The sequence below is a fragment of the Eriocheir sinensis genome, chromosome 11, assembly GCF_024679095.1.
Source record: "Eriocheir sinensis breed Jianghai 21 chromosome 11, ASM2467909v1, whole genome shotgun sequence".
In the NCBI taxonomy this organism is placed as follows: domain Eukaryota; kingdom Metazoa; phylum Arthropoda; class Malacostraca; order Decapoda; family Varunidae; genus Eriocheir; species Eriocheir sinensis.
In genome coordinates this window covers 19,240,810-19,261,441 of record NC_066519.1, presented here as the reverse complement: position 1 = coordinate 19,261,441, position 20,632 = coordinate 19,240,810, and the positions used below count along the sequence as shown (strand labels likewise).

The 20,632-nt window shown below is 39.0% G+C and overlaps 1 protein-coding gene and 1 long non-coding RNA gene across 3 annotated transcripts in view; one reads left to right on the top strand and one right to left on the bottom strand.

Moving 5' to 3' along the window:
* LOC126997020 (ceramide glucosyltransferase-like) overlaps positions 1-20,632 on the bottom strand; it is a 49,958-nt gene that overhangs the window by 4,542 nt on the left and 24,784 nt on the right. Inside the window, exons 4-6 of the mRNA XM_050858054.1 lie at positions 11,060-11,162; positions 8,438-8,652; positions 1,585-1,714 (exon numbers count right to left, since the gene is read on the bottom strand). Of these exons, the coding sequence (XP_050714011.1) occupies positions 1,585-1,714; positions 8,438-8,652; positions 11,060-11,162 (448 nt within the window). The remainder of the gene's footprint in view (positions 1-1,584; positions 1,715-8,437; positions 8,653-11,059; positions 11,163-20,632) is intronic.
* On the top strand, positions 5-1,575 carry LOC126997025 (uncharacterized). Of its 2 annotated transcripts, none has more exons than XR_007751847.1 (3): positions 5-554; positions 826-959; positions 1,358-1,575. It is a non-coding gene; the product is annotated as an uncharacterized LOC126997025 (long non-coding RNA). The 2 variants fall into 2 exon arrangements; XR_007751846.1 differs by having other exon boundaries at positions 5-686.

Sequence of the window (20,632 nt, the reverse complement as noted above, 5' to 3'; positions counted from 1 at the left end):
TGTGTGTGTACGGCTCGTTAGTGGGGAAGGTGAGGAGGTGTGTGTGCGGGGGGGCTATATAAGGAAGGATATGTTCGATGATTGCAATGTGAGATAATAATGAAATAACAGGGGAACAATAAAGTGACTATGGAGTTGTGGATCAAAAGGAAAAAGGTAGCAAGATCTGGAAGGAATGAAGTAAACTGAAGCTATAACAAAAAAAATGAGAAAGGGAAGGATTTTACAAGGAAGTTACAGTACAAAGGAATTTACAAAGAAGTTACAATACAAAGAAAGAGAAAACGGAGACTAGAAATGATTGCGAGCTGCTGAAAAGAGACAGCAGTGAGAGAAGTAAATGAGATTGGGTTAAGTTAGAGTAAAGCTTGAGTAGGATAAAGTTAGGTTAGGTTAGGTGAGGTCACGTTCCTACACTAGGTTATAGATCATGATGCTTTGAGCCGAAAAAAGACAGCAATGAGAGAGAAGTAAATGAGACTGGGTTGAGTTAGAGTAAAGCTTGAGTAGGATAAAGTTAGGTTAGGTTAGGTGAGGTCATGTTCCTTCACTAGGTTATAGATCATGATGCTTTGAGCCGAAAAGAGACAGCAGTGAGAGAAGTAAATGAGATTGGGTTAAGTTAGAGTAAAGCTTGAGTAGGATAAAGTTAGGTTAGGTTAGGTGAGGTCATGTTCCTTCACTAGGTTATAGAATATAGATCATGATGCTTTGAGCCGAAAAGAGACAGCAGTGAGAGAAGTAAATGAGACTGGGTTAAGTTAGAGTAAAGCTTGAGTAGGATAAAGTTAGGTTAGGTTAGGTGAGGTCATGTTCCTTCATTAGGTTATAGATCATGATGCTTTGAGCCGAAAAGAGACAGCAATGAGAGAGAAGTAAATGAGATTGGGTTGAGTTAGAGTAAAGCTTCAGTAGGATAAAGTTAGGTTAGGTTAGGTGAGGTCATGTTCCTTCACTAGGTTATAGATCATGATGCTTTGAGCCGAAAAGATCCAGCAGTGAGAGAAGTAAATAAGATTGGGTTGAGTTAGAGTAAAGCTTGAGTAGGATAAAGTTAGGTTAGGTTAGGTGAGGTCATGTTCCTACACTAGGTTATAGATCATGATGCTTTGAGCCGAAAAGAGACAGCAGTGAGAGAGAAGTAAATGAGATTGGGTTAAGTTAGAGTAAAGCTTCAGTAGGATAAAGTTAGGTTAGGTTAGGTGAGGTTATGTTCCTTCACTAGGTTATAGATCATGATGCTTTGAGCCGAAAAGAGACAGCAGTGAGAGAATTAAATGAGATTGGGTTGAGTTAGAGTAAAGCTTCAGTAGGATAAAGTTAGGTTAGGTTAGGTGAGGTCATGTTCCTTCATTAGGTTATAGATCATGATGCTTTGAGCCGAAAAGAGACAGCAGTGAGAGAAGTAAATAAGATTGGGTTAAGTTAGAGTAAAGCTTCAGTAGGATAAAGTTAGGTTAGGTTAGGTGAGGTCACGTTCCTTCACTAGGTTATAGATCATGATGCTTCGTTAAAATAGGTTAGAGTATGTCATGTTGGTTGTTGGATTAGTTTATGTTGTCTCACTATGTTATGTTGCCTCACCTCCTGCCTCATCCAGCACCTTCTTCCTCATGAGACAGGACATGCCAGTGCAACAGTTGACGCGCAGCCGCAGGGCATCCAGCAGGCCCAGGAAGAGGTACATCCTGGCGTGGCTTGTGCCGAAGTACACCTGAGAGGGAACGGAGGGTTAGTATGGGGTTCAGAAAGTTTTGAGTATTGGTGTTTTATGGATGAGAAAGCAGATTGGACATGTGAAGAGAGTGAATGAGGGTTTTGTAAAAGATGTGAGATTGTTTGGACATATGAAGAGAATGAATGAGGGTTTTGTAAGAGATGTGAAGGTGGTTTGGACATGAGGAAAGAATAAATGAAGGTTTTGTAAAAGATGTGAAGTGGTTTGGACATGAGGAGAGAATGAATGAGGGTTTTGTAAGAGATGTGAAGGTGGTTTGGACATGAGGAAAGAATGAATGAAGGTTTTGTAAAGGATGTGAAGGTGAACTTGACATGGGGAAAAAGTGAATGAGGGTTTTGTAATAGATGTGAAGGTGAACGGGACATGAGGAAAGAAAGAATGAGGGTATTGTAAAAGATGTGAGGTGGTTTGGATATGAGGAAAAAGTGAATGAGGGTTTTGTAATAGATGTGAAGGTGAACGGGACATGAGGAAAGAAAGAATGAGGGTATTGTAAAAGATGTGAGGTGGTTTGGATATGTGGAAAAAGTGAGTGAGGGTTTTGTAATAGATGTGAAGGTGAACTGGACATGAGAAGAGAATGAATGAGGGTTTGGTTAAAGTGATTTGTGGGGGATTCATAAAAGTCCTTCTTAATATTTCTCCACTTTTTGACTATAAGATTTAAGAGTGTGAACCATTTTCCTTTCCTCTTGGTCATGTTTTTTTTTTATTTTGTCTTACATTATTTGAATAACGTCCATATTAAGCTTAGACTTCCAAAACTGAATCACACATGAGACTAGTATTTGAAGAAGTACAATTGAGTGACCAATCCCTTCAATATACATAACGCTTGCATCATTTACATTTTACAGTCTTCACTCAGTGCTACGTCTAGTTTCGTAAATATCCTAGTTTCCGTTGACGCACTGGAACCTAATCAAATACATACCCCCACTCTCTGTTATCTACTGCAACACATCCTTTTGTGATAAATTATGCCAAATGATTTTTCATCCCTGCTAAACATTACTCAGTCTTTGTGCTTATAAAATGACTAACTTATTTCATCCCCGTTCCTTCTATTTTATTTTTTATTTTTTTATTTTTTTTTATCTATCTGACAATCCATCTAAATCGCTAATGTCCTGTCCCCTCATTCTTTGTGCTTGTAAAATGACTAACTTATTGCATCACCGTTCCTTCAATTTTAATATTTTTTTGATCTATCTGACAATCCATTTAAATCGCTAACGTCTTGTTCTCTCATATCTCCATTTTTTCCTATATATCAGAACTCATGAAGGGATAGGCTATTTAATTATACTACTTCAAATACTAGTCTCATGTGAAAATCAGTCTAGTATTTCCTCCTACCTAAAGGCTGTGAGAGAAAAGTAGTAGTAGTAGTAGTAGTAGTAGTAGTAGTAGTAGTAGTAGTAGTAGTAGTAGTAGTAGTAGTAGTAGTGGTAGCAGTAGAAGTAGTAGTAGTATTTTTTTTTACAGCAAAGGAAACAGCTCAAGGGCAAAAAAAAAAGAAAACTATAATGAAAGAAAAAAGCCCGCAAATCACTGCTCCATAAAAAGAGTTCAGAAGAGTGGCCGAAAGAGAGGTAAATTTTGGGAGTAGTGATCCCCTCCTCATTTTTAATCCATCTCAAGAGAAAAAAAACACCCTTGATCTTACTCCTCTCTCATCTTCTCTTTTTCACTCTCTCCTTCTGTACACTCTCTCCATGACATTCACAACCCTGCCTAGCCCACACCCAGACACTTAACACATTGAGTGGCCGCGATGACACTACACTTTCTCACTTAATAGAATTCAAGGTGACTTGCTGACTGACTGGATGATGGGAGAAGAGAGGAGAATAGAGAACAGGGTGGGAAGGGACTGGCTTGTCTTATGTGTGTGTGTGTGTGTGTGTGTGTGTGTGTGTGTGTGTAGCTAGGTTAGGTTGTGTACGGCAGACAGGTGAACTCTAAGAAGGGACTATGAGGTGTCTGGGGCTTTGCGAGAGAATGAATGAATGGTTTTGTAGAAGAGAGATGGTTTGGACATGAAGATAGAATGAATGAAGAAGGTTTTGAATGAGTCTTAGGGTGGTTAGGATATGAGGAAAGAATGAATGAAGGGTTTGAAGGATGTGTAAGGTGGTTTGGACATGTGGAACGAATGAATGAAGAAGGTTTTGAATGAGTCTTAGGGTGGTTAGGATATGAGGAAAGAATGAATGAGGGTTTTTGTAAAGGATATGAGGGTGGTTTGAACCCGAGAAAAGAATGCATAAGGGCTTTGAAAGTGACTGTAAAACCATAGACAAAGAATGAATGTGGGTTTTGTAAAAGATATGAAGGGTGGTTTGGACATGTGGAAAGAATGAATTAGGGTTTTGAAAGTGCGTAAGGGAAACTGGACATGTATAGACAAAGAACGAATGTGGGTTTTGTAAAAGATATGAGGATGGTTTGGACACGTGGAAAGAATGAATTAGGGTTTTGAAAGTGCGTAAGGGAAACTGGACATGTATACAGAGAATGAATGTGGGTTTTGTAAAAGATATGAGGGTGGTTTGGACACATGGAAAGAATGAATTAGGGTTTTGAAAGTGCGTAAGGGAAACTGGACATGAATAGACAAAGAACGAATGTGAGTTTTGTAAAAGATATGAAGGGTGGTTTGGACACAAGGAAAGAATGAATTAGGGCTTTGAAAGTGCGTAAGGGAAACTGGACATGTATACAGAGAATGAATGTGGGTTTTGTAAAAGATATGAAGGGTGGTTTGGACACAAGGAAAGAATGAATTAGGGCTTTGAAAGTGCGTAAGGGAAACTGGACATGTATACAGAGAATGAATGTGGGTTTTGTAAGAGATATGAAGATGATGGCAACAGGTATGATGAGGTGGTTTGAACATGCGGAGAAAATGAATCAGAGTTACGAAAGAGTCTAAGGTGATTCGGACATTGTAAGTCATTAGGCAGTTTGAACATGAGGGAAGAATAAGGAAAAATTGGGATAAGGAGAGTGAAGGTGATATAAGGTCAGAGAGGATAAACTAGAGATAAGAGAAACTATAAGATACTGACAGATAAAAGGGAGAAATTACAGAAAGATTACCAAGAGATTGAGATGGATTAGATGGAGATAGAGAGAGATTAGACAGATAGAGAGATAGAGAAAGAGATGAAGAGAGAGAGAGAGAGAGAGAGAGTTTACTGGTGGTGAAGGGAAGTGGGAGCATCTGGAGTTTGGGTATTTCGGGAAGTTTACAGGAAAGGAAGTTGAGGAGGAGTTACGGAGAAGGAGAGAAAGATAGATATCAAGCTTATTCATGGGAAGGGAAAGATAGGAGGTACAGAGAAAGAGAGATGATGAAGATGCTGAAATTTCTCGTGGGAAAGGTAAGATATTATATATGAAAGAAGAGCAAGGGGAGAAGGAGAGAAGAAAAAAAATAAAGGAAAGATATGAGGTTTGGAGAAGAAGAGGTGGAGATAGATATTGAAATTTCTCACAGGAAAGGAAAGTTTATTAAGCACATATTGAAGAAGAGAAAAGAGGAAATAATAAGGGAAACAAATATAGGAAATGGCAGAAGAACAGAGGAAAGGAGAGGATAGAAGGAAAGAAGAAAAATTAAACCAGGTGATAAATATGGATAAAAGCTGAAAGAAAAAATGCAAAGTGCAAAAATAGAGAATGGGTGGACACATGATTGAGATAGATAGACTGATAGAAAAATAGACAGAAAACATATGAGAAGAAAACTTAAACCAGCTGATAAATATAGATAAAAGATAGAAGACAAAAAAATGAGTGCCAGAATAGAGAATGGGTGGACACATGATTGAGATAGATTGACTGATAGAAAAAGATAGAAAATATATGAAGAAAAATTAAACCAGCTGAGAAATTTGGAAAAAAAAAAAAAAAGAGGGATGCCAAATAGGGAACAGGTGGACACATGATTGAGATAGACTGATAGAAAAAGATAGAAAATATATGAAGAAAAATTAAACCAGCTGAGAAATTTGGATAAAAGCTGAAAAAAAAGGAGGGGTGCCAAATAGGGAACAGGTGGACACATGATTGAGATAGATAGACTGATAGAAAAAGATAGAAAATATATGAAGAAAAATTAAACCAGCTGAGAAATTTGGATAAAAGCTAAAAAAAAAAAAAGAAGAAAAAAGAGGGGTGCCAAATAGGGAACAGGTGGACACATGATTGAGATAGATAGACTGATAGAAAAAGATAGAAAATATATGAGACGAAAAATTAAACCAGGTGATAAATATGAATAAAAGCTAAAAGAGAAAAAAATGTGGAGTGCCAGAATAGGGAACAGGTGGACACATGATAGATAGATAGACTGATAGAAAAATAGATAGCAAACATATGAGGAAAGTCCATGTAAGAGGTTAAAACAATAGAAACTAAGATAGACAGATAGATAATGTATGAAAATAGAAGGATAGGGGATGAAATAAGTTAGTCTCACCTTATCTTACTACCCTTACCTTACCTAACCTTTCTATAACTTACCTAACCTTACCTTATCTAACCTAACCTTTCAATACCTTACCCTACCTTAGCTAACTTAACCTTACTTTACCTTTCCTTACCTAACCTAACCTAACCTCTCTATACCTTACCTAACCTTTCTATACCTTACCCTACCTTAGCTAACTTAAACTTTCCTTACCTAACCTAACCTAACCTGACCTCTCTATACCTTACCTTATCTAGCCTAATCTTACCTTCTATACCTTACCCTACCTTAGCTAACTTAACCTTACTTTACCTTTCCTTACCTAACCTAACCTAACCTCTCTATACCTTACCTAACCTTACCTTATCTAACCTAACCTTACCTAACCTTTCTATACCTTACCCTACCTTAGCTAACTTGACCTTACTTTACCTTTCCTTACCTAACCTAGATAGATAATGTATGAAAATAGAAGGGGATGAAATAAGTTGGTCTAGCAATGAAGGGAGGGAGAGAAGGTTAATCAAAGAGAGAGGCAGGCAGGTGAAAGTGAAAATAGGTAAGTGGGTGGGGAAAGGTCACGCTTGTTAGCTTAGGCTGTTTGTGGGCTTAAGAGGAGGGGGGGGGTGGAAGGGCCCAAAAAAGGTAAGGGCCATCTTTCCTTCTCTTTATTCTCTCTCTCTCTCTCTCTCTCTCTCTCTCTCTCTCTCTCTCTCTCTCTCTCTCTCTCTCTCTCTCTCTCTCTTTCCTCCTTCTCCTTATCACTCCCTCCACCACACACACACACACACACACACACACACACACACACAGCCAGGCACACACACACTGCCACGCCTACACACACAAACATACTATCTGACGTTTTCATGTAATTGTAAACAAGCCTTTCCCTTCCACGAATGCCATTTTCAGGTAACACACACACACACACACACACACACACACACATAAGAGGAATTCTATGTTGAAATTATATGTAAGATTGGATATTACGAGCTTGACTTGATCCTGCAAAACATATAAAAAGGTAAGGTAAGGTAAGGTAAGGTTAGGTAAAGTTAAGTTAGCTATGGTAGGGTAGGATATAGAAAGGTTAGGTTAGATAAGGTAAGGTTAGGTATAGAAAGGTTAGGTAAGGTAAGGTAAGGTAAGGGTAGTAAGATAAGGTGAGGTAAAGGAAAGGAAAGGAAAGGTAAGGTAAGGAAAGGTAAAGTAAGGTAAGATTAAGTAAAAAAAGACAAAGAAAGGTTAGGTTAGGTTAAGTAAGGTAAGAAAAGATTGGGGAAAGTAAGGCAGAGCTAGATTAGGTAACATAAAGAAAGGTAAAGTAAGGTAAAATAAGTTAAGGAAAGGTAAAGTAGGGCAAGATATTTGGAAAGGTAAGGCGACATAGGGTAAGAACACACATACACATATCTTACCCAACATACCAGGCTATATGAATTCCTTTAGTTTCCCTTCCCCTCCCTCCCCCCTCCTCCCCATCCCCTTCCTCACCCCCATCTACTCCCCCCATTCCCCTACCACCACCTATCCTCAACCAAGGCCTTAAGTAGATCTAACAGAGTTCCCCCTTCCCCCACCACCACCCATCTGCAACCCACTCCCCTCTCCTCTCGCCCCCTCACTCCCTCTCCCTATCTACCCTACCATCACCACTTTCACCTCTTCTTTCCTTCCTTCCCCCTTCCCCCACTCTACCTCCCCTCTACCTCCCCTTCCCTCTACCCTCTACCCACCTTCCCCTTTCCTCCCTTATCTTCCCCAACCCCCCCCACCACTCTTCTTCCCTTTCCCCACCCTCCCCCCTCCCCCCTCTCCATATACCCTTTCTTCCTTCCTTGCCTCCCTACCCCCCACCCTTCTTCCCCTTTCCCCCACCAATACCCACCCTCAACCCATTCCCCTCACCTTTTCCCCATCACATACCCTTTCCTCTCCTTCCCTTGCCCTCTTACCCCCCACCCTTTTTCCCCTTTCACCCACCAACCTCAACCTCAACCAACTCCCCTCACCTCCCCATCACATACCCTTTCCTCGCCTTTCCTTCCCCCACCCACCCTTCTTCCCCTTTCCCCCCTCTACCCACCCCCAACCCACTCCCCTCACCTCCCCATCACATACTCTTTCCTCTCCTGCCCCTGCCCTCTTCCCCATCCCCCCACTAACTACCCTCAACTCATCCCTTCCCCCTGACCCTCCCCAGCACCCACCTTCTCCAGTATGGCCGGCCAGCCCTTTCGGTCACAGCAGAATGGCATTTGGTGGACGATACCCACATCAGGCGTCATGTGGGCCACCATGTCACTTAGTGTGTCCTCTTTCATCATCACCCCAGAGTCCGACACCAGCAGGAGCTCGTGCTTGGCTGCCATGTACCCCGGCTGCATGTTGTTGATCTTGGGGTTAACACCGACCTCCTTGCCTCCTGCGGGTGACGGTGTGGTTAGGGGTGGTTTGGGGTCGAGGTGAGGTTGGGTTAGGTTAGGTTTGGTAGGGGAAGGTTAGGATAGGATAGGTTAGGTTAGGTAGGGAAGGTTAGGTTAAGTTAGGTAAGATAGGGAAGGTTAGGTTAAGTTAGGTTAGGTAGGGAAGGTTAGTGTGTGTGTGTGTGTGTGTGTGTGTGTGTGTGTAGGGGAAGGTTAGGTTAAGTTAGGTAGGTAAAGGTTAGGTTAAGTTAGGTTAGGTAGGGAAGGTTAGGTAAGGTAGGGTGTGTGTGTGTGTGTGTGTGTGTGTGTGTGTGTGTGTGTGTGTGTGTGTGTGTGTGTGTAGGGGAAGGTTAGGTTAAGTTAGTTTAGGTAGGGAAAGGTTAGGATAGAGAATGTTAGGTTAGGTAGGGAAGGTTAGGTTAGGTAGGGAAAGGTTAGGTTAAGTAGGGAAAGGTTAGGTTAAGTTAGGTTAGATAGGGGAAAGTTAGGTAGAGGAAGGTTAGGTTAGGTTAGGTCAGGTAAGGTTAGGCAATGAGAGGTTAGGTTAGGTGAATTAAAGTAAGGTAAGGTACAGAGAGAATGAAGTTTGGTAGAGGTAAGGATAGATTAGGCAAAGTTAGTTAAGGTAAGGATAGTTAGGATATGGCTAGGCAAGGTAAGGTGAGCTAGGTTATAAGTTAGGATAAGGCAAGGTTAGACAAAATAAGGTAGGACTAGGTAAGGGAGAGATTAGATAGAGGGAATATAAGGTTAGGTAAGGATGGGGTTAGACATAGTGTGACAAGGAGAGATAAGGTAAGATTAGGTACTGTGGTAGGTGGTTAGGTAAGGTTAAGTTATGTAAAGTTGAGTAAGGTAAGATTAGCTTGGTTATAAGTTAGGTTAAGGCAAGGCTAGACAAAGTAAGGTAGGAATAGGTAAGGAAGAGATTAGATAGAGGAAATATAAGGTTAGGTAAGGTAAGATTAGGCACTGTAGTAGGTGGTTAGGTAAGGTTAGGTTATGTAAAGTTGGGTAAGGTAAAGTTAATTAGGGATGACTCGAGAATACTTTGTGATGATAAATGGACTGTGTGTGTGTGTGTGTGTGTGTGTGTATGTGTGTGTGTAGGTGGGTGGGGTGCTTTTATTAATGTGCTTTTTGCTAGCTTCCACCCAACCTTTTGTATCTGGGTGGAGTGCGTGCGTGTGTGTGTGTGTGTGTGTGTGTTGATTTTACATACAAAGAAGAAAAAAGCATGAATGGGTGTATGTATGTATGTATGTATGTATGTGTACGATTATGTATATATATAAAACCGGATGGCATCAGTCAGTCAGTAATCTATCTATCCAGTCAGTTAGCCAACCATCCAATCAGACAGCCAACCAATCATTCAGTCAGTCAGTCAACCATCCAACCAGACAGCCAGCCAACCATTCAGTCAGTCAGTCAACCAACCATTCAATCGGTCAGTCAATCAACCATTCAGTCAGTCAGTCAGTTAGTCAACCAGTCAATCAACCACTCAGTCTGTCTGTCAACCAGTCAGTCAGTAAATCGTCCAACTCCATCAGGGAAAATAACGACATTAGACGAGATGAAAAACAATAAGGTCAGTTAGAAGAGGAAGAACAAGAAGAGAAGGTCAGTAAGAAGTTAGTCAACCAGAAGACAGTACGAAGAGGAAGAAGAACAAGAGAAGGTCAGTAAGAAGAGAAGTTAGTCAACCAGAAGACAGAAAGAAGAGGAAGAAGAACAAGAGAAGGTCAGTAAGAAGAGAAGACAGTTAACCAGAAGACAGTAAGAAGAGGAAGAAGAACAAGAGAAGGTCAGTAAGAAGAGAAGACAGTTAACCAGAAGACAGTAAGAAGAGGAAGAATAACAAGAGAAGGTCAGTAAGAAGAGAAGTCAGTCAACCAGAAGACAGTAAGAAGAGGAAGAATAACAAGAGAAGGTCAGTAAGAAGAGAAGACAGTTAACCAGAAGAAGGGGAAGAAGAGAAGACAGTCAACCAGAAGAAGAGGAAGAAGAGAAGGTCAGTAAGAAGAGAAGAGTCAACCAGAAGAAGAAGAGGAAGAAGAGAAGTCAACCAGAAGAAGAGGAAGAAGAGAAGACAGTTAACCATAAGAGGAAGAAGAAAAGAGGAACAAGAGAAGGTCAGTCCCAAGAAGAAGAAAAGTCAGTCAACCGAAAGAAGAAGAGGAAGAAGAATAAGAAGCGAAGAAGACGAGGAGAAGCAAGTCAACCAGAAGAAGAACAACAACAAAAAGAGAAGAAATCAGTCAACCAGAAGACAAGGAGAAATCTGTCAACCAAAAGAAGAGGAAGAAGAACAAGTGAGAGAAGAAGAAGAAAAGAGGTCAGTCATCCATCCAGTCATCCACTCACACACACTCACCCACTCACACACACTCATCCACTCACCCACGAAGAATGAGGCGTCCACGTGGGGGTGTTTCTTCATGAGCTGCTGCACGACCATGATGCTGGGGTCGCCCTCCTCTTGAATGCAAAATAGCAACTCGTACTGAAACAAACATACGAGTTACTCCCAAGCCTCAGAGTTACTCCTAAGATACCTATACCTCTTAAATCATTCTGACTCCTATGCCTCAGACTATCCCTAAAGGTAAACACCCTAAATTAGTCCTTAAGATAAAATTAGTCCCGACGGGTTATTAGTCCAAAGACTCAAATTTAGTCCTAACTCCTAAGTTTCAAATTACTCCTAAGACCCATTACTCCTAAGACCTATTACTCCTAAGAACCTATACTACTTAAGTCCTAAAATTACTCCCAAAATTACTTCTAAGACCCATTACTCCTAAGAACCTATACTACTTAGTGCTCAAGACCCAAAATTACTCCTAAGACCCAAAATTATTCCTAAGATTCACGTTAATCCTCAACCAAAATTAATCCTAAACATAAGATAAGTTCTAGAGATGAAATATAACTAGTCCTGGAGATAAAATTAGTCCTAGAGATGACATTGGAAGGATAACTTTATTTCTGCCGAGCTTTCTAGAGTCTTTTCAATCACTGCGTCCTCACCGTTATGCCAAAGAGAATAAAAGAGAGGCAAAGAGAACTACGTATCAAAGAAGGGAACAAATTAACCTTTAGAAGTGACAGAGAGAAATATTTATGGAAGCATTTTAAGAAACAACGTTCAGAAGGTCAACAAAAGAAATATGGGTCATAGAAAATGGGCAAAATAGCCTTCAGAAGTTTAAAAAGAGAAATATTGATAAAAAAATATATATCTATTCTTCAGAAGAACAAGAAGAGAAAAATGGGTCATAGAAAGGAATAAAATAACCTTCAAAAGCACAATAAGATAAACAGATGGAAGAAAGACGAATTTGCAACCAGTAATGCAAAAAAAAGGAAGGGAAGGAAGGAAAAGGAGGAAAGGGGAGGAAATGGAAAGAGGGAAATTTGAGGCATAGATAAAAGTGGAGGAAAGGGGAGGAAGGGAAAGGTGGTTGATAAAGATTGGAGGGAAATGGGGAAGGAAGAGGAGGAAAAGGCAGGAAATGGAAAGAGGGAAATTTGGGGGATAGAAAAAGTGAAGGAAAAAATAGAGATGGAAGAATGGGACAAAATAACCTTCAGAAATACACAAAAAAAGAGAAACAAAGATGTAAGAAACGTAACAAATTAACCTTCAGAAAAAGAAAAGAAAAAGAAAGAAACAAAGATGGGAGAAACGTAACAAACTAACCTTCAGAAATGCAAAAAAAAAGAGGAGAAATAGAGATGGAAGAAAGACATATTAACCTTCAGAAGTGCAAAAAGAGAGACTTGGAAGAATGGGACAAAATAACCTTCAGAAATGCAAAAAAGAGAAACAAAGATGGAAGACAGCGACAAATTAAAATTAACCCTCAGAAATGCAAAAAAAGGTAAACATTGGCCGAAGAAAAAGACATACATCGCCCTTTAGTAGCCCCGTTGCAGAGACAAAACTTCGACACCCTTCTCACTCACTCAGATGAAATTATACTACCAACTTTCCTACAATACATGGTTACTACACTATTGTAACATTTTAAGGTGTACCAGACCAAGCCTAAGAAACGTTCCAGCTTAGAATAAAACGTACAAACACAGGCAAAGGTGGTGAATAAAGATAGAAAAAGAGAAAGAAGGAATGAAATGAAGCTAAAGGTAGAGAAAAAGAGAAAAAAAAAAGGTGAGAAAAGGAAGAGAGAAAAAGAGGTAGAATAATGACTGCCGAAGAGACGAGAGGAAGGGAGAGGAGGAGGAGAGAGGAGAGAGGAAAAGGAAGCGGAAACGGAAAGGGAGAGTGAGAGAGGAGAGGGGAAGAGAGGAGGAGGGGAGGGAGGATGTAGAGGAAACATGGAAACATGGAAACATGGAAATGCAGGCAACAGAAAGCCTATTGGCTCATTACGAGGTCGCCCGCTTGGGTGATTTAATCTGCTCGACCGCCACTTTGGGCTTGGTGAGCAGATGAAAGCACCTCGATATTGAGGAGCAGATGGAAGCCCCTCGTTATTCAGTTTACTCCTGACGCAGCGAAATGACGGTCGATTCTATATTTGAAGGAGTTGATGGTATTCGCATTTACTACTTCTGAGGGAAGATTGTTCCAGTGGCGGATGACTCGGTTTGAAAAGAAACTCCTTCCAATGTCTGTGTTACATCGACTCGACTGAATGGGTAAACCGTTATTTCTAGTTCTTGAGTTGGTTTGCAGTTCAAAGAATTTGGAGTAATCGACGTTATTGAACTTTTTTAGATACTTGAAGACTTGAATCATATCCCCTCGTAGGCGTCTTTTCTCCAATGTAAAGAGATTGAGTCGCTTGAGTCGTTCCTCGTATGGTTGAGCCCTGAAGGTTGGAATCATCTTTGTGGCGCGTCGTTGAATCCTTTCCAGTAAATCAATGTCCTTTCTGTAATTGGGAGACCAGAACTGCACTGCATACTCGAGGTGCGGTCTTACCATGGAATTATACAAGGATAGCATCACGTCTGGTGTTTTACACTCGAAGTTCCTCGCTATGAACCCGAGCATAATGTTTGCCTTGTTGTATGCTTTTTTACAGTGATTCGCGTGTTTCAGGTCACTGCTGAGAGTGCCTCAAAGATCCTTGTCCTCCTGCATCGCTTGCAGAGGTCTCCCATTCATGATGTATGTGGGGTTACTATTTTGGGACCCAATGTGCATGACTGTGCATTTGTCAACATGACAAGACATTTGCCATTTTCCGACCATTCGATAATGTGATTGAGGTCTTTCTGAATGATTTCGCAGTCGGTCTTTCCACCCCACCTTGGTGTCATCTGCAAATTTCGATATTGTGGATTTCAGTCCTGATTCTAGGTCATTGATATATATGATAAAGAGGATGGGTCCCAGCACTGACCCTTGAGGCACTCCACTAGTGACTGGTAGCCAATCGGAAGGCTGTCCGTTGAGTAGTACTCGTTGTTTTCTGTCGGTGAGCCAATCTCTTATCCACGCGATCAGATTGGCTACGATGCATGCCGAGTGCAGTTTCTTAAGGAGTCGCTCGTGCGGTATCTTGTCGAGCTTTCTGAAAGTCCAGGTATATAACATCACTGGGGATGTGGGCATCCCAGTTCTTATATATACCTTGGAAGAAGTCTAATAAATTCGTTAGGCAGGAGCGCTTGTTTCTGAAGCCATGCTGGGTGTCGGAGATTATATTATTGTTTTCTAGAAACTTAACAAGTTTATCTCTAATAATCTTTTCGAGTATTTTTCCTGCCACTGATGTCAAACTTATGGGCCTGTAGTTTAATGCAACGCTTTTGTCTCCTTTTTTGAAAATCGGTGTTACGTTCGCCATCTTATATATATATATATATATATATATATATATATATATATATATATATATATATATATAATTCGATTTCTTAAAAAAAGGAAGATCAGCCAACACAGTGTCTTATGTTAAGAAGAGGAGAGGAAGGGGAGGAGAAAGAGGAAGAGTATAACAAAAGAGAAGGAAAAAAAAGGAGTAGGGGGAGGAGGAGGAGGACGGAGGAGAGGGTTGTGTATGTGAAGAGGTAAATTTATAGAGGAGGAGGAGGAGGAGGAGGAGGAAGAGATGGAGGAGGAGGAGGAGAGGAGGAGAGAGAGAGAGAGAGAGAGAGAGAGAGAGAGAGAGAGAGAGAGAGAATGGGGCCGAATACTAATCAATCTACATTCCATTCCTGATAATTAGCAAACACTTATCAGAAAATAGTAGTAGTAGTAGTAGTAGTAGTGGTGGTGGTGGTGGTGGTAGTAGTAGAAGAAAAAAACAATTAATTATCTCTCTCTCTCTCTCTCTCTCTCTCTCTCTCTCTCTCTCTTATTCATTCAAAATATCTTGAATAAATTTAATAAGGGTGAATGAATAGATTAATATTAAACTGACCCTCCTAGCTCCTCCTCCTCCTCCTCTTCCTCTTCTTCCTCCTCCTCCTCCTGGTTCCTCATCTCCTCAATGCCCTTCTTCTCCCTCCTCCTCCTCTTCTTCCTCCTCCTCCTGGTTCCTCATCTCCTCAATGCCCTTCTTCTCCCTCCTCCTCCGCTTCTTCCTCCTTTACTTTAATTGCTTCTCGTTCTTCCTCCATTCCACTACCTCCTCCTCCTCCTCCTCTTCCTCTCTCAATTTTCTTCTCATTCCTCCTCCCTCTCCTCCTCCTCCTCTTCCTTCCTCTTCTTCATTTCCCTCTCGTTCCTCCTCTTTATCCACTATCTCCTCCTCTCTTAATTTTCTTCTCATTCCTCCTCCCTCTCCTCCTCCTCCTTCCTCTTCTTCATTTCCCTTTCCTTCCTCCTTCTGGCATTTCCTGTTTCTCTTCCTCCTTCTCTGCTTAATCTTCTTTCTTCTCCTCCTCCTCCTCTTTCTTGTCAATTTCCTTATTATTCCTCCTATCCGAATTTTCCCTCTTTCCCTTCTTGCTCCTCCTTCTTATTCTAATTATTCTTCATTCTCCTCCTCCTCCTCCTTCTTATCTTCTTCCTCGTCCTTGTCAATTATTTTTTCTTGGTCTAAACGAACCCAACTACTCCTCCTCCTCCTCGTCGTCCTTCTTCACCTCCTCCTCCTATTCTGCGTCCTTCTCCTCCTCTTCCTCCTCCGGCGCCACCCTGCCCGCCTCCCATCACGTGATATAATGTAAGCGAACAAGAAAATGGTCATATGAGGTCTTTAAAAATTGCCTAGTGATATTATTTATTTAGGGTTTTTCTCTCTGAATTTCGTTTTTTTATGATTTTTTTTTATTTTTATGTTCTGTCATAGTGCAAGTCAACCGTGATATTTTTTTTTCTAGAATTGGTTAAGTTTTCTGTAAGTTTATATTTTCTTGAAGTTCTTTGAGATTATTGTTTTTTCTTTAAGTTAATTCATCTCTGTATTTTTTTTTTTACTTATTTTTTTTCTTTTGTAATAGAAGTCAACGGTTTAAATTAACGAACAAACTTACTAACGAATTAACTAATGAAACTGAAGGTCTTTAAATATTGTGATGTGTTTAAGTTATCCCTGAATTCCGTTTTTTTTTTTACTTTATTTTTTTCTTTCGTAATATAAATCAAAGGATCAAATTAATAAACAAACATGCTAACTAACTCTCTAAATAAACTGAAGGTCTTAATAGATAGTCGTGTTTTTTTTCAATATTTTTTCCTGTTGTTTTTTTCTTTTCTCTTTTCCTTCCTGCATTTCTTTCTCTTTCTTCCCTTCCTATCCCTTTATTTTCCCTCCCTACTCCTTAAGTTTTATCTGCATTTCTTTCCTTTTTTCTCTTTTCCTTCACTTTTTCCCTTCTCTCCTCCTTCTTTAATTTCTTTCCTTCTCTCCTCCTTCTTTCATTTTTCCTTTTTTCTTCCTTTAATTTCTTTCTTTCTCTCCTCCTTAAATTTCTTTCCTTCTCTCCTCCTTCTTTAATTTCTTTCCTTCTCTCCTCCTCCTTTAATTTCTTTCCTTCTCTCCTCCTTCTTTAATTTCTTTCCTTCTCTCCTCCTCCTTTAATTTCTTTCCTTCTCTCCTCCTTCTTTAATTTCTTTCCTTCTCTCCTCCTTCTTTAATTTCTTTCCTTCTCTCCTCCTTCTTTAATTTCTTTCCTTCTCTCCTCCTCCTTTAATTTCTTTCCTTCTCTCCTCCTCCTTTAATATCTTTCCTTCTCTCCTCCTCCTTTAATTTCTTTCCTTCTTTAATTTCTTTCTCCTCCTTTAATTTCTTTCCTTCTCTCCTCCTCCTTTAATTTCTTTCCTTCTCTCCTCCTTCTTTAATTTCTTTCCTTCTCTCCTCCTCCTTTAATTTCTTTCCTTCTCTCCTCCTCCTTTAATTTCTTTCCTTCTCTCCTCCTCCTTTAATTTCTTTCCTTCTCTCCTCCTTCCTTAATTTCTTTCCTTCTCTCCTCCTCCTTTAATTTCTTTCCTTCTCTCCTGCTTTAATTTCTTTACTTATCTCCTCCTTCCTTAATTTCTTTCCTTCTATACGCCTCCTTTAATTTCTTTCCCTCTCCTCCTCCTTTAATTTCTTTCCTTCTCTCCTCCTCCTTTAATTTCTTTCCTTCTCTCCTCCTTCCTTAATTTCTTTCCTTCTCTCCTCCTCCTTTAATTTCTTTCCTTCTCTCCTTCTTTAATTTCTTTCCTTCTCTCCTCCTCCTTTCATTTCTTTCCTTCTCTTCCCATTCAATTTTTATTCCTTCATGTTTTCTCTCTGCGTTTCTTTCCTTCTCTCTTATTTCCTTAACTTCTTTCCTTCTCTTCCCATCACTTTCCTTTTCATTCCTTCCCTTCCTGTCCCGTAACTTCACTTTCCTACCCTTTTCTTTTATTCTTTTTTTGCTCTCTCGTAATAATTCCCTTCCTATCCCTTTATCTATTTTCCATACCCTTCTCTTTTTCTGATTTTTTTTTTCTGTCTCCTATTACGAATCAAGAGTTCAAACTACAGTCGGTTCACCCAAGTCCAGAGTGAGGATTATCGTGCGCTGGCAACCTGCTGTCATATGGCATGTCCGATTTCATGGCCACTGTGTGCTGAATACCGTCAATTATAGTCGATTACATGAGTTAAAAAGTATTAGTAATGTCGCAAATAGCTGTTTTCCTAATTTATAGATCGCTGATTATGATTATGATCCTTGAAGCTGTCCACCACCGAGAAAATTAGCAGGCTTTATATTAACCCAGTAGCAGCGGGGATCATGTTTCTTAATGGTCCCTCTAAGCGAGAAAAATTAAAAAATCACCCCTCACACAAACCATTTCGTAATATACATCAAAGCATTTGTGATCATCTATTTTGGGGGGTTTATATCATGGCACAAATTCGGCCCGTCGCTGCTACCGGGTTAATGACACAGCAATTTCCGACATTGCTAATATTTTTCAACTCATATAATCGATTATAATTGACGGTCTTTGTTATTGCTGCCTGCATATTATTGACACTGATGACTGTTTACTAAGCATAGGCTAGCATGCAGTGTCAACAAAATCGGACACGCCGTTACAGCAGGTTGCCAGCGCGCGATAATGCTCACTTCAGACTTGGGTGAACCGACTAGAACTAACCAATGAACTTCAGTATAATTGTGAACTTCTTTGTTTCATCTTATTTTGTGATCTAGAGCTGCCTCCCTTTCCGTACACTCAACAAGAGCAAAAACAAACTCCCTCACAGACTAACCAATCAATTAAACAACTAAATCAATAGAATTAATCAGCGCCGGAGAAATAGAAGAACAGTTAAGTGACTTTGTGGTTCGTCCTTTCCTGTAAAATAGACAAATTAACTAACTCACAAACTAACCAATTAATTAAACAACAAAATCAATAGAACTAATCAACAACGAAGAAGAAGAAGAAGGAGGAGGAGGAGGAGGACATGAACAGGAAGAAAAACAAAAGGAGCAAGGACAAGAAGAAGAAGAGGAACAAGAGGAGGAAGAAAAAGAACAAGGCCAAAAAACACGAAGAGGAAGAAGAAGAAGAAGACCAAAAACACGAAGAGGAGGAGGAGGAAGAAGAAGAAGAAGAAGAAGAAGAAGAAGAAGAAGAAGAGAAAAAGAGCAGGAACAAGAAAAAGAAGAAGTAGAAGAAGAACAAGGACAAGAAGAAAAAGTAAAGGAGGAAGAAGTAGAAGAAGAGAAGGAAGAAGAAGAAAAAAAAAGGAAAAGAAGAACGAGAAGAAGAAGAAGACAAGGAAGAAGATCAAGAACAACAAGAATTAAGTGACATTGAACAGACTCCTTCTCTGAATACTATCACTAATAAACAAAAACAAACAAACTATCTAACCAAACCAAACAACCAAACCAAACCTTAACCATCAACAACGCAGAAGCCTTTAGTGACCTTGAGGTGCCAGTGAGTCAAGCCAGGCATATATATAATTGACCTCACACCTGCAGCTGACTCTAATTGGTCCCACCAGGTATTGGGGAAGGAAATCTTAGCCACCTCAGCGAAATGGAGGAATAAGTGAACGAAGAGATAAGTGGGGCAATATATAATGGGTGTAAGAATAGAGAAACTGGTTAGCGTTAGAGAATGGAAAATATGGATGACGTAGAAGGAAAGAATACTAACAAAAGGAGATAGAAAATAGGAGAGTAAATAGATAGAGTAGATGAGTAGATGAGTGATGAATGAATGGATATAGAAACTACTTAGGGGATAGAAAATATGGAGTAGAGAAGAGAAGAGAAGAAAAAAAAGAGAAATATATATTAAAAAAGACTTGAAAAATAGTAGAGGAATAAATAAGTAATGGAGAAGAAGAAATCAATAAAGAAATAGAATATATGGAGTAGAGGAGAGAAAAGAAAAAAAAAACCAGAGAAATATAGATTTAAAAAGACTTGAAAAATAGTAGAGGGATAAATAAGTAATGGGAAAGGAGAAATCAATAAATAAATAAAGCAATGAAAAAAATATATAATCAGCGATGGGTGTAAGAATAGAGAAATTAGTTAGTTAAAAATATGGGATACTGAAGAAAATAACAAGAAAACAGATAGAAAGATATATTTAAAAAAAACAAAAAAATAAAGGAAAGGAGAATAATACAAGAAATACCTAGAAATGTATAAATAAATGGAGTAACGAATGCAAGAATAACCAAACGAATTAGAAAATGGAAAATATGAATGAGGAAGAGGAGGGAAAAATAGTAAAAAATGGAATAAAAAATGAAAGAAATAGTTTAACGTAAAGACGAATTCAAAAGGAAGGAAAAATATGAAAAAAAGAAGAAAAAACGGGATGGAGGGAAAACGAAAACGTAGCTAAAAATACAGATATAACAGACCTGAATGAAAAAAAAGAAAGGAAAAATTATGAAAAATAAGAAAGAATGAAAAAAAAAGAAAGGAAAAAATTATGAAAAATGAATGGAAAAAAAAGAAAGAAAAAAATGATGAAAAATAAGAATGAAAAAAAAGAAAGGAAAAAATTATGAAAAATGAGAGAATGGAAAAAAAAGAAGAAAAAATTATGAAAAATAAGAAAGAATGAAAAAAAAGAAGGGAAAAAATGATGAAAAATAAGAATGAATGACCAAAAAAGAAAGAAAAAAATGATGAAAAATAAGAAAGAATGAAAGAAAAGAAAGGAAAAAATGATGAAAATAAAAAAAGGAAAAAATTAAAATAAAAAGAATGAAAAAAATGAAAGGAAAAATGATGAAAAATAAGACAGAATGAAAAAAAAGGAAAAAATGACGAAAAATAAGAGAAAAAATATACGGCAATTAGCGAACATCACGTAAGAAATGTTTAACGAGAAAAAATATTAAAGGAAAGTGAACAAACGAATAATTATGAAAGAAAACAAATGTAAAAAATAGACGATAGTAAGAATATATAATAATAGAGCAAAGACAAAAAGAAAAAAAAAGACGTGAATCAACAGGAAGGAAAAGAAAACAAAAAAGAATAAGACAAAAAAAAATACTTGAATAATAAAGAAGAAAACAAAGAAAAAAATAA